The sequence below is a fragment of the Malus domestica genome, chromosome 01 (genome assembly GCF_042453785.1).
Source record: "Malus domestica chromosome 01, GDT2T_hap1".
In the NCBI taxonomy this organism is placed as follows: domain Eukaryota; kingdom Viridiplantae; phylum Streptophyta; class Magnoliopsida; order Rosales; family Rosaceae; genus Malus; species Malus domestica.
Genome location: NC_091661.1, coordinates 9,010,369 through 9,026,931, shown reverse-complemented (window position 1 = coordinate 9,026,931; position 16,563 = coordinate 9,010,369). Strand labels below are relative to the sequence as shown.

General features: G+C 34.9%; 2 protein-coding genes across 4 annotated transcripts; one reads left to right on the top strand and one right to left on the bottom strand.

The window, feature by feature from the left end:
- Positions 1-5,509: 5,509 nt before the first annotated feature.
- LOC103428505 (uncharacterized) lies at positions 5,510-11,897 on the bottom strand. 3 transcript variants are annotated; one of them, XR_011581601.1, is made up of 8 exons: positions 11,567-11,893; positions 11,211-11,296; positions 10,368-10,514; positions 10,160-10,268; positions 8,447-8,570; positions 6,820-7,090; positions 5,912-6,089; positions 5,510-5,559 (listed from the first exon to the last, which is right to left on the bottom strand). XR_011581601.1 is itself a non-coding variant. In XM_008366604.3 (7 exons), the coding sequence occupies exons 1-7, from the start codon at positions 11,688-11,690 to the stop codon at positions 5,982-5,984; spliced, it is 969 nt and encodes a 322-aa protein (XP_008364826.2). In that variant the 5' UTR covers positions 11,691-11,897; the 3' UTR covers positions 5,584-5,981. The 3 variants fall into 3 exon arrangements, 1 of the variants encoding a protein (XP_008364826.2); XR_011581599.1 differs by lacking the exon at positions 5,510-5,559 and adding an exon at positions 5,619-5,854 and having other exon boundaries at positions 5,931-6,089; XM_008366604.3 differs by lacking the exon at positions 5,510-5,559 and having other exon boundaries at positions 5,584-6,089; positions 11,567-11,897.
- A 1,702-nt stretch (positions 11,898-13,599) lies between these two features.
- On the top strand, positions 13,600-14,865 carry LOC139196555 (uncharacterized). Its single transcript, XM_070822757.1, has 2 exons — positions 13,600-13,862; positions 14,366-14,865. The coding sequence occupies exons 1-2, from the start codon at positions 13,737-13,739 to the stop codon at positions 14,564-14,566; spliced, it is 327 nt and encodes a 108-aa protein (XP_070678858.1). The 5' UTR covers positions 13,600-13,736; the 3' UTR covers positions 14,567-14,865.
- Positions 14,866-16,563: the final 1,698 nt, after the last annotated feature.

Here is a 16,563-nt window from a genome sequence, read left to right as displayed (position 1 = left end):
ACATGCCCACCTCCTATAGCACGATGCCTTTTGGGAGCTAAATGGCTTCGGGTTACATCGGAACTCCGAAGTTAAGCGAGTTCGGGCGAGAGCATTCCCATGATGGGTGACCCACTGGGAAGTTCTCATGTCAATTCCCATAAACAAAACCATGAGGGTGTGGTCGGGGCCCAAAGCGGACAATATCGTGCTACGGTGGAGTCGAGTCCGAGATGTGACATAATGTATATGTATATATTGTATATCAAATATATATTATTGTATTATTATTCTATGCAAATTTAAAAAAATTAAGTTTTATTTGTTTGTTTATTTTTATAGTATAGTATAGGCAAAGAGTGATATTAAAAAATTATAAAACACATTAAAAATAAAAATATCAAGTAATTTAAAAATGGGAGTTTTCATGAAAAGGGCTTGGACTAAGTTTATTTTAACCAAAAACCATGCTATAACTTTATTTAATGGAAAAATCTTAAATTTTTATGGAAAAAACCCTTAAATTTTAATAAAGATGACAAAAAAAACTTAAATTTCAATGAAAATGACACAATTTTAATATAAAAAAAAAAAAAAAAAAAACCTTACGCACGGACATTATTTATGAAACTGAACAGTACTACACTGTTTAAAAATTAATGGTACTACACTATTTATAAAACTGAATGCTACTATACTATTTATGAAACCGACCGTTGCTATATTATTTATGAAACTGAAGGATACTATACTATTTATGAAATTGAATAGTAGTACACTATTTATTGGTCCAGATTTATAAATAGTTCTTAATTCTTGGTTGACTTTCATAAATAGTGTCTAGTTATTGGGTCATGTTTCATAAATAGTTTATTGTAATTAGTACAGTTTTATAAATTGTATCTCATTCTTGATCTAGTTTCATAAATAGTTTAGTAAGGAGCAACAAATTAGCCAATAATCGTGAGGGAAAACTAAAATTTTGAAGTTAAATTGGGGTTTTAGTGATTAAATTTAAACTACATCTCTCCCCAAACACATTAATCTCCAAGACATCAAACGATATGAATTACAAAAAGCAGGAATAAAATGAGTTATATCACATTAAGGAGCAACAGATAAGCCAATAATCGTGCAAATGGTTCACTGCAAGTGCAGCCTCATGAGATTTAGTTGTGTAGATTCACAGTTCAATGCCAATGGTTCTTCCTTGCTTGAAGAAATAGATAGATTACTTCCAAATATGAATGCACACATATATGTATATAGATTTGGGATTATAGAATATAAATTTGCTGATATGTTCACTAATTATTATTTGGTGTATGGGATGTGTACTTTGACTCTCTCTGCATATCTCCTCCATTGAAGCCTCCAGAATGTGTGGATTCGGTATGTCCTTCCACTTCTCCAGCAGAGTATGGAGTGTTCTTCTTTGGACTCTATCTAATTGCTATGGGGACTGGTGGCCTCAAGGCATGTGTTTCGTCCTTTCGGGCGGACCAATTTGATGATACAGATAAAATGGAAAGAGTAAAGAAGGGATCATTCTTCAACTTGTTTTACTTTTCTATCAATATCAAGTTCTCTGAAAGTCTGGGTTTAAGATAGTGATGGGTGGGGTTCATAACCACTTGTTTTTCACATGCTTTTGATTGGATTTTTCTTTTGTGATTTTTTTTTCCTCATGTCCTTAACATTAAATAAAATTATAGGATGATTTTGGGTTAAAATGTAAAGTTTTAAAGTCATTTTCATTAGTTTTCCTTTTAAAAGTATCAAACACATTAAAAATTTATAATAATTAATTTACAAATACAAAAAATATGAAAAAAAAGGCAAACGCTCACGATCGCATCCTCTACGTTTTGAGGAAGGATACACTGCCGTCTAAATTTTTAGAACCATACAAACTCTCATGAATTGTATTTTCAAGGGAGTTGAAAATAAATAAAATTCATAATCATTAATGTACAAGTCTGAAAAATATAAAAGCATATATAAACATTTGTGATTGCATCCTCAACCTTGAAACACAACTCCCTTCATTTTGCACATCTTGAACATTGGTATTTTATGGTAATGTACTAATGTTTTTTTCATTAGACTCTTATTTTGGATATGTAATACTTGAAAGACAAATGTTTTTTTTTTTTTATGTTTTGAATTAATAATACTAGGATTAATCTTAGTTTTTAACCCTCAAGTTTCATGATTTTTAATATTCAGTACATGAAGTTTTTTTTTTTCCTAAAGTCATTCCTCAAGTCTTAATTTTGAAACAATCTCATATATCAGTTAAGTTGGCTGTTAAGTCAGCTAACTGGTGATGCAGCTCTTATATGTAGGGATGGGTTCGGTACGGTTACCGTACCAAAACCCTTGTACCAATTACCGTACCAAACTTTCGGTTTAGTAAAATCTATTACCATTACCGTACCAAACTTTCGGTATACCGAAGTTCGGTATTGCCAAAAGTTCGGTTGGCATGGTATGGCAATGGTAATTGCCATTTTGTTTTGGGACAAAATCTGTTTTTGTTTTTTTAACCCAATTCAAGGGCAAAACTTTTTTTTTGTACCTTTATCTCATACATTGTAGATTAAATTAATCTATTATTCATTATTCACAATTCACACACATAATAATTCAAATGATGCATCAAGATTCAATATGAAAATTAAGCTTACAATTCAAATAGAAGTTACGAACCAAAACAAATAGAAGTTAACAATCCAAATAGAAAGTTTCAAACCAAATGAAAATTAGAAGTAAAATTCAAAAAGGAGAATTCATTGATCAGTTATTCAAGCTTGAGATGTCGAAACTTTTGGAAGAGGCATTGAATTTGTAGAAGATTGAGTTTGTGTCAAGCGTACATTACAAACAAAGAAAACATATTAATTAGTAGCAAGAAAAATTAAAGTTGAAAACCATTTAATAACAAATTTACTAAAAAAATTAAAGCATATCTTTCTTGTTTTTTCTTCTTCTATTTCCTTGTAAAATTGAAGCATATATTCCGTTGGTTCCTTGTAGAAGTTTACTTCATCTGCCCTAAGTCAACCACTAGTATGCACTAGTGCCTCCATTATTTTAGGAGTCAAGGATACCCTAAAAGGGTCCACAACCCTTCTCCCTAGGCTAAATGCATTTTCACTAGCAACAGTAGAAGTGGGGGTTACAAAGATATTTTGGCTATTTTGGCTATTTTGTGAAAGAATTAGGAACTCTTTTGTGTTTGATTTCCACAATTTTAAGATATCAAAGTCACCAACAACAATACTAATATAAGTAGGGTTTTATTTTCAAATTATTGGAATATTATAAATATGTGTTATATAATTATCTATTATATAATTTATAAATTATAAATTATATTGTATTTTTGGTATGGTACGGTAATACCGTGGTAATGATATCCATTACCAATACCGTACCATGAAATTTCGGTACGGTACAATACCGTACCATTACCGATTGGTACAAAAAATTTGGCACAAAATCGGTATGGCACGGTTGGCAATTCGGTTGGTACGGCAATTTGGCAAAAAAATTCACCCCTACTTATATGGACAATGACTGGCCCCCATGTGTCATTAAATGACCACATGAAACTTAAAGTAAATAATTTTTTTTAAAAATTTTAAAAATTTAAAAAGTAAAAAAACTAATAAAAGCAGTGCTTAGCCTAGATCCACCTCAGACCCCAAAGATACCAAATCCCAAGTTCCTTCCAAACCCTCGCCGCCGAGTCTCTTCCCCTCACTTGGCTTGCCTACTTCGTGGCCACCATCATATCCTGGACAACATATCCTAGACCCATTGCCATAGCAGCGTTGTTGTCATTCTTGGCCTTTTCTTTGCCCTCCCGTCTCTTCTTCTTTCCCTTCTTTCTTTTTCCTTTTGATTTTCCTTTTCCGTTTCCATTTTCTTTCATCTCGAAAGAGACCCCAATTTTTCTAGGTTCACAAAAGAAACCCAATAATAGTTGATTTGAATTTTTTTTATTTTTTTTTCTTTTAACTTTATAGTTTTCTGGAAAATTGGGAGGATTTGGGTCTCCTCCACCTGCTTCGCGTTTGCATTTTCTGGGTTTTTCTTCTAGGTTCACAAAGAGAAGATCCATACTTGAAAATACCAAATTCTTGAACCAATTCCAACCAAAACCTTTTTGGATCAAAACCTAGAAGATTTGTACCTTTAGAATTTGAAAAATATAACCCCAAATTGCTGAACCCACTCTCCAAATTGCCCGAATAATCAAGGAGGAGTACCTGAATTCGCAAAGGTTCTACAAACGGCTTGGATTCTTCTCACTTCAACTTTTGTGAATCTTTGGCTGTGCGAGGAAGAGAACGAAAAACAAAACAAAAAAGGAAAAACAAGAATCCTGTAGGAAGAAAAAACATAAAAAGCATTGGTTTAGGTTTAGATTTATCTTTTAATTTTTAATTTTTTTAATTTCCACGTGGGCCTTTAATGACACCTGACGCCTAATCATGAGTCACGTCATTAATTAACGGTTGATTTAACAACCAATATAACAGATGTAAGAAACTGTTCCAAAATTAAGATTTAAGGTATGATTCTGGGATAAAAAAAAATTTATGTACTAAATGTTGAAAACTACGGAACTTGAGGGTAGTAAACTGAGATTAATCCTAAATATATGTGACAATGTGGAAAACATTATACTAAATTAGTATTATGTTTTCCATTTTTTGGGGTCAACTTATTTTCATTTTCATTATTTATTTTTAAAAAATATATTTTCTTTAATAAGTCGGGTCATATTATCTGATAATATTAACGGGTCGATTTTAAATCGGATTATATTACCTGTTTTCATTAACTGATGTTACACGACACGATCCATTAAGATATTGGGTACATCACAAAGACGACATGAACAAAAAACACAGCACAAATGCCAGGTCTATCTACTGCTACTTTTTTTCTCTTACCTCTCTAAGGGGGAAAATTTTTTACTAGACGACACTATGAATCGATCATTAGTTAGGTATTGAATTTAACACAAATATAATACTTAATTTTTATCAAATGAAGATGAAATATCACTTAAATCGTAATACTAATTAATCTCTCTTAAACATTCGAGCATGAATGAATTGAATTTATGCCCTATATTACGGAAAGATGAAAAAGTTCAAAAAAATTTGCACTAAGTTATGGAAAATCACCCCTTTAATCTCGTACTAAGCAATATTGCCAACTACAGGATTTGGTTCCGCTTTTTCAAATGCTACGGGGCATTTTTTTTTAGAAAAACTAATAAAAAGAACTTGAAAACTTTGAGTTTTAATGATAAAGACAAAATAAAGGGTAAAGTGAATAGTACCAGGATTGACTTTTTAGTATAAAAATGTGGTTTTTTTTTTAAGTGAACAGTACCGGATGCTTTTTATTAAAGTTCCCTTTTTTTTTTAAGATAAAGTGTCACTAAAACAATAACTAGTCGATACTAGTTTCTATCATTAACTATAAACTGATTCTCTAGAGGGCACAGTTTCAGAATACTGTTATGCAAAGGCACTTCAGACTTGTAATTTTTATTGCCTGCAAATGGAAGGAAAAAGGAAAAACATAAAACCACAAGATAACATAAGCAATAAAAATGTTTTAACACAAGATAGCATTCAGTCATTCCCCCAAACAAAGAAATGCGAGAAAGTCACCGCGTACTATCCTTACGGCTTGAAAACATCAATCCTATACATGTTAGTTACTTTGAGATTATCCTAATCTTGATTTCTTACACTGAAAAAAGAAAGGCAGTACCATTTCACATATTCTCGTACAAAAATTTACAAATATAACTGAACAGGAAGAAATGGCTACGGGACGATCAACCGTTTTTGGATCAAAGTGAATGAGACTCAGAAGTCTATAGGAAAAATACTTGACTCACCAAATGCAGAGGCAGGCAGTCTTTCTCAATATCATGTTATTTTGCTAAACAGTAAACAAGCCCTCTTCATCTATAATAGGCCGAGCGCTTTCAGCTGCTGAATATGCTCAGGTGGGAGAGGAGGGGCAGACCAATCAGATCCTGTCATCTCACCATCAACATCCTCGACAACATATTCCTACACGAGTAAACAAACTTTTTCCAATAAAGATCCGGTAGACAATATCCAGTATCATTACTGCATACAGAAATGATAAATTGTTTATTTAGTTTATAGTAAAGAAAAATCTGTTTAAGCCATTACGGATTTAAGTGGACCCACTAATTCACCATCAAAACAACTCATAGATCAAGCTAAGCAGATGACATAAAAGCTTCCAGAGCTAAACATGCCTTGTTCCATAAATGGACCAAGAGGACATGATCGACATCTCATAATCTAATGGAACTTGGAAGCGCATCTTAAAATTTATAAGCAAAATAAGTGCTTGACTAAACAATAAAACTTTTGACAGGTCTATAATAATAAAATTATGTCCTAAACCATAGTGCTTTAGCAACATTTGATTTAAACTGAGGTTTAATTGCAACATGTGCGGGTAGATGCAAAGTTAGATCATGTTTAGCTAAGAGATTATAGTTTTAACTACACTACTTCTCATTGATGACATGGGTTACCATGCGATAATATTTAGCCTGCTACAGATGTCCCTCTACCGAACTCACTACAATTTGGCGGCCTTAGTAGTTAAGAAAAACAATTCAAGAAAAATTCAAGAACGACGTTCAGTCATTGATCTTTACTTCTTGGTTTAGTGCATGATGAAATGCTAATCTGTAATCAGTGTCTACACCGTATATGAACATGACCTGAAAAACCAAATATAAAAGTAAGGTCCCTAACTCACTTTTGTCAGCATCCTTTTTGCAAGTATATGATAATGCCGCTGCCAAATCCGTTGTCCAACCATTGTAGCTACCAGGACACTGTAGAATATCCCAATCACGGTAAAAAGTCCCAGTACAATCAGAGCCATTATAAATAATATTGGTAGCCCTGCTTCACCAGCGCCTCCCAAGCAACCACATTCACCTGCCATACTTGCACAGCTTCCCCAGCATGTAGTACAGTCAGTCCACATACAAAGTGTTCCAGGTAAATGACAGTCTGCGCACACACTGCAATGATCGTTCAAAATTAAGCTTCCTCATCCAAAAATTGATTTCAATGAATAAACACTAGATTGTCATGTGAACTAATGCATCATAAGGACAACATATCATATTACGCAGATAAAAGGAGTGGACAGATGTAACACAATAAGGCCTCATTTGTTAAGAGAGGATTGGCTTGGATAGGACTATTTACTATATTGAAGGCATTTTAAAGGAAGAAATGGATGACAATTTTCATATTTTGTCCAAGTTGAAAGTTACTCATGAAGGAAAGATATCCCTACTAATCTCCACCAAGATGGTAGAATTAAAAGGACAACTTTTCTTCACGAGTAATCTTCATCTTGGACAAAATAAGGAAGTTTTCATCCTTTTTTCCATTCAAAATGCCTTTACAAAATGCCTTTGATATAGTAAAGGCATTTTGATTAGTCCTACCTAAGCCAATCCTCTCTAACAAACGAGGTCTAAGTGTCTGGGTTGTGATATATTAGAGTATCCAACTATTCATGCAGTAAACCAAAAGGAGCAAACAAAAGAAAATTGAGTTGATGCCATCAGGTATTGAGTCAAATTTTCAAACATTGTTGGAATTGTAGAAAATGCATATAGATGATAGATAATTACAAGTACAAAGTTTGGTAATATGAATGAAATCTATCTGCAGTAAATAGAAAGTCAACAAAAAGTCGTGGTACAAGATATTAAGTAAAAAAAATTATAAATAAATAAATAAATAAAAAACATATTAGTAAAGTGTAATATATGCAAGGAAAATACATTTCCTCATTTGCCAAAGAAGCAATTAAAATGAAAAGGGACAAAGGAATAGCAATTCGACAATCCAGTATATGCATGCATGGAATCAAATGTCAAAATTTTCAAATCTTTATACTATTATTAAGAGAATCCTCCATATCAACCAATGAGGGTGAAAAAAAAATGCCCTTAAATTATTTTAATTTGAATAAAATAAATTTAACATGTTCAAGGGAGAAGGATGATTGTCACGAACAATACAGAGCACACCTGTAAAATCTAAGAGTTGCTGTGGTTTTAACTTTTAACTTGGTTTCATTATCCATGCATCGATATCTTACAAACACAAATTCTTCAGGGTAAATACAAAAGGGAATTGTTATTGACACTCTAAAAATCCAATTGTGTACTCCAAACTTACCATATTAGAAAGGAAAATACTGTTATGAGGAGTTCACAATTAGATTTTTGGAGTGCTAATAATAATTCCCATACAAAATCTTAACACATTTAAGAGGTGTAATATGACCACGTAAACAGCCTGTAGAATTAAATCACGTGTGCCAACTGGGTTAAAGATTTCCAAGTGTAGACTTATACCCAGGCTGACAGCAACAAAGGCATAATTCACGACATGGCTGAGCCAAATCATTGCGCACTCTACGGTCATAACAAGTAATGAAGCAGCCAGACAACCCAAGCAAAGCGAAAAACAACAAAGCTCCTGTAGTCAACAATAAGTATGTAAAATTACCAAAACCAAAAAAGAGAAGATTAACCCAGAGAACAAAGAAGCAATCATGTATTATGCTAAATCTACATTTCAATAGTTGAATCAGATGATTACTAATTCCCAAGCTAAAGAACTGAAAAGTTATAAAAAAAAAAAGAGTTGCAGCAAAGATTTCATCGTGGTCAAAAGAAACATAACACTATCTTGCTATTTTTTTTCTTTTTAATTTCCAGAACCTTAAGAGAAAGATCTCCAACAGAAACCACCTAAAACATGTACTCCTTTTGGTCAAAGGTAGCAATGAGACTCCATCCAAACCAGCTTCCATAGGTCACGATTCCTACACAAACTTCCATGGGACACAATTTATAAACCCTAAACCCTCAAAAGTTTCCCCAAAAACCAGAGAACCAGAGTAAAATGTACAAATACTAAGTATAAAACAATGGTAGTGTTGTGAGAGATAACTATGTTTCATGTGAGAAAAAAGATTTATCCGAGAACACAATTTAACTATCTTGAAATTTTTGTTATTCTGTGTAATAAAGATTGAGATACCATAACAAAATGCTAATGTCATTATTTAACAGCAGTGTTCAGCCGATTATTTATCAAGTCTGTAACCCAGTAACACACCACTAAATCTATTACCCCTTCAGTTTGTATCTTCCTCCCGTGAAGGTCTTGGAGACCCCCTCACTTTCTGTATTTCTTTTAGCCCTTTCTTATTGGGATAAAACTTCTCTGGTTTAAACAATGCTACAGAAAATATCACTAGACTACATTTGCAGATCTTCATTATATATTTCCTGAACTTTAAACAACAAATTGATCTGTAAAATTCAGAATGGCTACAAACACAACATTAATTTGTAAACAGATTCCCCATAAGATCATGAGTTTTCAGAAACCATTTTATCAGCAAACATGAAAGTGAAGTGAAACGAATCCATGTGCTTTCATCTGGGAACAAAAGTATTCACTGTTGTCACACCTAAATGTCAATCTTTCAGTCAGCAACTGTTCAACAGATGGAGACAAAAATAAAGTTGATCACGCATTTACTAATGATAGATAAGGATAGATAAGGCCACAGTTTCTTATACAATTGTAAGTGCTAGTGCCTAATCAAGTACATGTCCATGACAAATAAGGATAGAGTATACAAAACTGAAGAAAAAAAAAGAAGTGATATTCTCATTCCAGTCCATATGTCTACTCAATCACATGTTTACTAATGATTTTACCATGTAATTTCAATTCATCTGCATAAAGACGTGACAATAAATGATGATGTTTCTGAATTGCAACATCAGTGTATCAGTGCAATTAATTCAAATCTAAAGTAATCTTAGAAGATCTTCGTCTTCTTTTTTCTGAACAATCTGATGAACATATTCATCTAAAAAATCTTGATCACCAAGACACAGAAATAAGTCGGTTAACAAACAGAGAGAATTCAGGCCAAGGTGCCATAATAATTTTGTATGACCCAAAATCAGAATCGCATACACTATAACAACATTTATCACTAATTATTTCTCTAGCATAAACATTTACATTATAACTTGAGACTTTACCGCATATATAGTAGAAACTAAGCTTGCTGTCAAAACCCCATGCAAGATGAAGCCAGAATTGCTGGAAACCATCTATTGAATAAGCCAAATAGGCCAATGAAGTAATCACCTGTACAATGAAAAAAAATAATCAATGTTTAGATATGCAAATCATATGCAAACTATCAAAGCAAAAGAAAGCAACTAAAAGAAAAAACCAATGACCTACAAGCTGAACGGCCAGAAATATAAATATAATGTCCCTCGTCACAAAGAATCGGAATTTCAAGGTTCGCCATTTTCTGTCAGCAACAACATGAACTCTCAAGTGATAAGGAGCCTTGCAGGTTGTACAATGAGCAAATGCAAACCCTTCCTGAAAAAGTTAGATATGATAATCAGATATCATTTGGAGAAACCTAACAAAAAGCCCAACACCAACATGTGGACAGACGTTGCTAATTCGTCTTAGATAAATCATACGCATTATGCAAAGACCAATTAAAGCCCATTTCCAAGGTCTTCAAATGTGGTCTTACTGCAACAGTCTAAAACTGACTGAAGTAGTCATCAAGGAAAAAAAAATTAATTGTCTACTCATGCAAAGCACACTGCGATCAATATCTTCTTAACAAACAACTGGCAAGTGGCAACAAATCATGACACAGCAAGCCTAACAAGATCTCGAATCCATTTCAGCATGCCAGACAGCCAGAGACATTAGGGTTGACGGGAACTTCACTTCAATAGAATTCGTTTCATACCTGACTACAACAAGCACATTTTGATGCCCATACACGACACAACAATCTAGATTCTAGTTTATGACCTTTGCTTGTCATTGGATTTGCATTCTGTTATTTTTTAAACATCTGAAAGTAAATCATAAAACAGAACTCATACAGTTTGATAAGAATGATCGACAACAAGTAATTAATTACGATAGAGTAAACCGATGGGAATCATGGGATCACTATGCTTGCATTTGCATGGAAAACCACAACATGGTGTTATATGCACTGAATTTGAAAAGAGAAAACCAAAAGCAAAAAAATAGAGATGGCAACAAAACCTTTATAGCTCTCCAATGATCCAAACACTCCCGGTGGACATACTTGGAAGTCCCCTTGCACTTGCACGGAGCAATGAAGTCCCTGCCTGAGGGGAAAAAAATCCCACTATAAGCTTCTAATACCAAACTCTAAGCATTTAAAAGGAACCCACAAAAAGAATCATAATTTTACACAAAAATTCGAAATACAGTTGAACTTATTAAAAAAAAAAATTAGAATTGTGCAACATTTCCAATTGCAAGACACGCTGATTAGGCTGGTTGACTTGAAAACCAAAAATTAGAACTTGGCAAAAACCAATTCTATAGAAAATCAAATCAATTGGGTGCGAATAAGTGAAGTGGAAGAGAAATACCATCACTTTCAAGGCAAATACGGCACTGGATTTGTTCGCCAGGGCCAGCCTCGAGGTCGATCTCGCTAGGCTCGGTGATCTGCTTCGGAGGGATGAGAGGCGAAGCGTCTGAGTGATCGGCCATCGAATTAATTTAGAGAAATGGGTCTCTTTAGTTTCGAAAATGTGAGTATTGCATTGAGCCAGGCCCTAATTGATTTCCCCAATTTCTCCTTCTGCCGCTTCCTCGCTCTACATCTGTTGATTATTGAATGGTCTTATTGAGACAAGAGATTTTTCAATATTATCGCAATAGCTGGGTCTATGTTAGGAAAGTTATTTATTCTAGTGTAGCTTTAGCGGTATAATGACACATGTATGTATTCGTGTTTTAGTCCACTCAACAAAATTTTGTTACGACAGTTGGATGAGACAAAAGAGCATAAGCAAAATTTGACTCTCGTTTGGATGCAATTCCTATTTGCTTCTTTTTCATTTTTTTAGGTTCCATCTCCGTGCTACGTTAGATTATTATTAGGGTGCTTCAATCCGTGATAATGCACTGAGGGTGCGTTTGTTTGATCTCACTAGCATTCACTAGACTGGATTGGATTAAGTGGGACTGCAGTGCTGTGTTTGTTCCACGCCGGGACAAGCTTTAATGAGACTCGCCCCGACTAACCAAGACTAACGGCTTCACTAAAGGGTCTTCACGAGACCCCTCGAAATTGGCCGGATTGCTAAGACCAACTCCTTGCTTCGCCCATCTCCTCTTCCTACTTGTTCCTTGCAAAATTCGAAACCCAGATCCCATTTACCAACTCTGCTCTGCTTCGCCCCTCATATACCATTTTCAAACCTAAATCCCTCAAAATTCGAAAACAAAAAAGGAAAAAAAAATTATGCACTCTTTCCATTCTCAAAACCAGATCCAAACCCAAAATTTGATACAAAAAAAAAACAAAACAAAAACAAAAACAAAATCGTTGTGCGTATGAAACGCACAGCAATCGTCCATTCACACATGCACAAGAGCCATTCTAATTACACATGCACTCCAGACTGCCTAATCGCAGACCATCGTCGTTGACGCCGGAGAAGTAGAACGACGAGTACCCATATGACTCAAACTTTGATATGGGTTTGATTTGCCAATTGCGTCTTAGAAAAATTAGAAAAAGAAACAAGGGAGATGAACAGAGAAAAATAGGAAGAAAAAGGTGGAGATGAAAGCGGAGAGGGACAAAGAAAAAGAGGGATTAGGACGGAGAAACAGAGGGAGTGGGGAGGAAAAAGAGGGAGAGGACGGAGCAAAGAAATAGGAAATAGGAAATAGGAAGCACTACAGACAGAGGTTTCTAGAGAGGAAAAATATAGTCAAAAGTAGGAATAAAATAATAATAAATCTGAATTAATAATATAAAATAATAATTATTAGTGAATTAAATAATTTAATATTAGAATTTGTTATTATTTTTAGTTTTTAGTCCGACACTACACCAAACGCTTCACTAAGTTAGTCTAACTTAGTCTAACTTAGTTTAGTCTAAGCCAGTCCAGCTTAGTCCCCAAAGCTAATCCAGTCCGAGATAGTCCGACGCAACAAACGCACCCTGAAATTGTTGAGAAATGGGGAGAAAATTTTGATTCTTTCTTTTACTACCATGCTCACCTACCCAAACACAATTCTTTATTTACAATAATGCTCACCCACAGACCTAAAAATGAGGTCATGTTACGACCATTTTAATTTAGACACTTAGATTAATCTAAATATAGATAGAGTTATAAGCTTAAATCTTTGAGAGTAAATTTTACAAAACTACTTTAGCTATAGGTCGAATTACAATCTCATACCTCATATTTAAAATATTGCAATTTCATACCTCAACATATGAATTCGTTGCAATATCAGACCTCCGTTAAAACTTTTATCAATTTAGCTGTTAAATGATAACGTGACAAAAGTGAAATCCACTCCTTTGCCAACTCGGCTAAAAATTTATTTAATTATTAATTTTTTATTTAACAATTAAAATTAATTCGAAAAACTCTCTCCTTCCTTCCCAAAACGCCAGTCCCCCTCCTCCTCTCACCTCGCTTCTCTCTCTCCTTTCTCCCCAGAACACTAGTGTCGTTTCAGGGTACCAATTTCCCGAATCGAATCGTTAATTTCAACCAACGATACACCATGGCTAGCAGTGTTGGAGTCCCAGAGAGTGGCTCTGGAGTCGTTGACGAGGCGAAGGGTGCCAGATTGGAGGAATTGGAGAGTTCCACCGGAGTAGTAGACGGCGGCGATGTAACAAGGGGTGAAGTGAGTCAGTCTTTCTCTTTCTTTCTCTCCCTCTTCTATGCGTATTCTGAAAGATTTCAGACCCCTGCGTTTTCTGTTTCAATTTCACAGATTTTAAGTTTTCTCTTCGATTTCTCCACTAAAAGTTTTCTCTTCGATTTCTCCAGATTTTAAGCACTTTAGTTTTCTCTTGAATTTTTCCAGATTTTAAGCACTTGGGTATTCTCCATTATAAGTTTTCTCTTCGATTTCACAGATTTTAATGGCGAATTGGTCGATTTGTTCATGCTTTTTTATCTCGACTTTTTAGTTGTTTCCCTAGAAAATGAATTGGAAAAGTTGTGAAAAATGGGAGGATGTGTTTCAATTGGATCTTGATTTTCTGTTTCAATTATGATTCTGCAGCATTCAAATTTGTTATAGTTTACTGAAATAAGTGTAAATTCGTGAAAAATGAGAGGTTGCGTTTGTTGTTGGTTTTGTTGGATCTGTTATATTGGGCAATTTGCGTGTGATTTGAAGAGGTAGGAGAGGATGAAGCCGAGGCAGACGGTGTTGATTGGGAGTACCAGGTGGTGATTAGGTTGGCTGTGAAGAGAAAGGAGCCTAGTGAGATTGTGGTGGCAGCGGAAACGATGGCGGACAGGAGAGAGACAACCAAGAAGGGGGATGGATGGTATCAGTTCATCGGTGGGTGGGCAGAGGAGAAAGTTGGCTGTGTTTAAGGAGGACGAGGAAGAAGGGGGACGGAGGAGGGAGTGAGGTGAGGATGAAGGGAAACGAATAGGACTTCTGGGGAGAAAGGAGGGAGAGTATTAAATAAAAAATAAAAAATTTATCATTAATTAAATAAATTTTTAGTCCAGTTGGTGAAGGAGTGAGCCCCATTTCTGTCATGTCATCATTTAACAATCAAATTAACAGAAAATTTAACGAATGTATGATATTGCAACGAAATCATAATTTGAGGTATGACATTACAATGTTTTAAATATGAGGTATAAGATTGTGGTTCGACTCATAATTGAGGTAGTTTTGTATAATTTATCTAATTTTTTATTCATAAAATTTTGAGAAACTAACCAAAAAACCTCAAATACTTCCATTTAACCATCAAGACATAGAATTTTTATAAATCCTAAAATACACATAATACCATACTAAAGCATTCCCTACATTCCCTATACTACTGGAAATGGTCCAAGGAAATAAAGCAAAATGCAGAACATGCAGCAAGTTCGCGTGACCATTATCAAAACAAAAGCAAAAAGAAGACAACTAATTCAGTCCACATTTTAGAAACAGTGCTGATAATTTCAGCTGATTCGGAAACAGTGAAAGCAAAGTGACAAATCATAGAGAAAAAGTTGACAAACACCCAAGAAGACATTCACACCATTCATTTTGCAAAGATTTTTTTGTAAGGTAGTATTCTCATTCATGTATATAAGAAAGGTTTTCCTTCATTGTAACGATCCACGACTACTACATGTACAGACGAAGCCTTTAGAGCTCTTATCCTTCTTGCTCCCTTTGCTTACTTCCTTGTAAACACACTTATCTTTGTGAACATTTTTATATATTAATAAAAGTTCAAGTGTACATATTCAAAGAAGTATCCAGTCTTAAGTAAGTTTTCTTTCTTCCTTTAGTGTGTTTGTTTAATAGACTTCCAATTTAAAACAAGAAAACACTATTATAGTTATATTATTACAACAACAACAAAGCCTTCTCCCACTAAGTGGGGTCGGCTATATGAATCCTAGAACGCCATTGCGCTCGGTTTTGTGTCATGTCCTCCGTTAGATCCAAGTACTCAAGTCTTTTCTTAGGGTCTCTTCCAAAGTTTTCCTAGGTCTTCCTCTACCCATTCGGCCTTGAACCTCTGTCCCGTAGTCACATTTTCGAACCGGAGCGTCAGTAGGCCTTCTTTGCACATGTCCAAACCACCGGAACCGATTTTCTCTCATATTTCCTTCAATTTTGGCTACTCCTACTTTACCTCGGATATCTTCATTCCCAATCTTATCCTTTCTCGTGTGCCCATACATCACACGAAGCATCCTCATCTCCGCTACACCCATTTTGTGTACGTGTTGATGCTTCACCGCCCAACATTCTGTGCCATACAACATCGCTGGCCTTATTGCCGTCCTATAAAATAAAATTTTCCCTTGAGCTTCAGTGGCCTACGACGGTCATACAACACGCCGGATGCACTCTTACACTTCATCCATCCAGCTTGTATTCTATGGTTGAGATCTCCATCTAATTCTCCGTTCTCTTGCAGGATAGATCCTAGGTAGCGAAAACGGTCACTTTTTGTGATCTTCGCTAGATTGCTCCGGTCATTAGTGAGAATAAGTATATAAATGGATAGAGATAGGAAAGCAAACACAAGATGTACGTGGTTCACCCAGATTGGCTACGTCCACGGAATAGAGGAGTTCTCATTAATTGTGAAGGGTTTACACAAGTACATAGGTTCAAGCTCTCCTTTAGTGAGTACAAGTGAATGATTTAGTACAAATGACATTAGGAAATATTGTGGGAGAATGATCTCGTAACCACGAAACTTCTAAGTACCGGAGTGTGGTATCGTCTTGACTTTCCTTATCTGTCTCATAGGTAGATGTGGCATCTTCTCTGGAAGTACTCTTCCTCCATCTAGAGGTGGTATCTGTAACTGGTGGAGATGCACAAGGTAATGTATCAATGTCAC

Excerpts from the sequence above, each read along its gene's own strand:
- LOC103428505 (XM_008366604.3), bottom strand. The coding sequence starts at position 11,690 with ATGGCCGATCACTCAGACGCTTCGCCTCTCATCCCTCCGAAGCAGATC. Across the intron at positions 10,515-11,210 it reads ATCATTGGAGAGCTATAAAG|GAAGGGTTTGCATTTGCTCA; the intron begins GTTTTGTTGCCA and ends TAACTTTTTCAG. Across the intron at positions 10,269-10,367 it reads TATTTCTGGCCGTTCAGCTT|GTGATTACTTCATTGGCCTA; the intron begins GTAGGTCATTGG and ends TTCATTGTACAG.
- LOC139196555 (XM_070822757.1), top strand. The coding sequence starts at position 13,737 with ATGGCTAGCAGTGTTGGAGTCCCAGAGAGTGGCTCTGGAGTCGTTGAC. Across the intron at positions 13,863-14,365 it reads GCGATGTAACAAGGGGTGAA|GTAGGAGAGGATGAAGCCGA; the intron begins GTGAGTCAGTCT and ends TGATTTGAAGAG.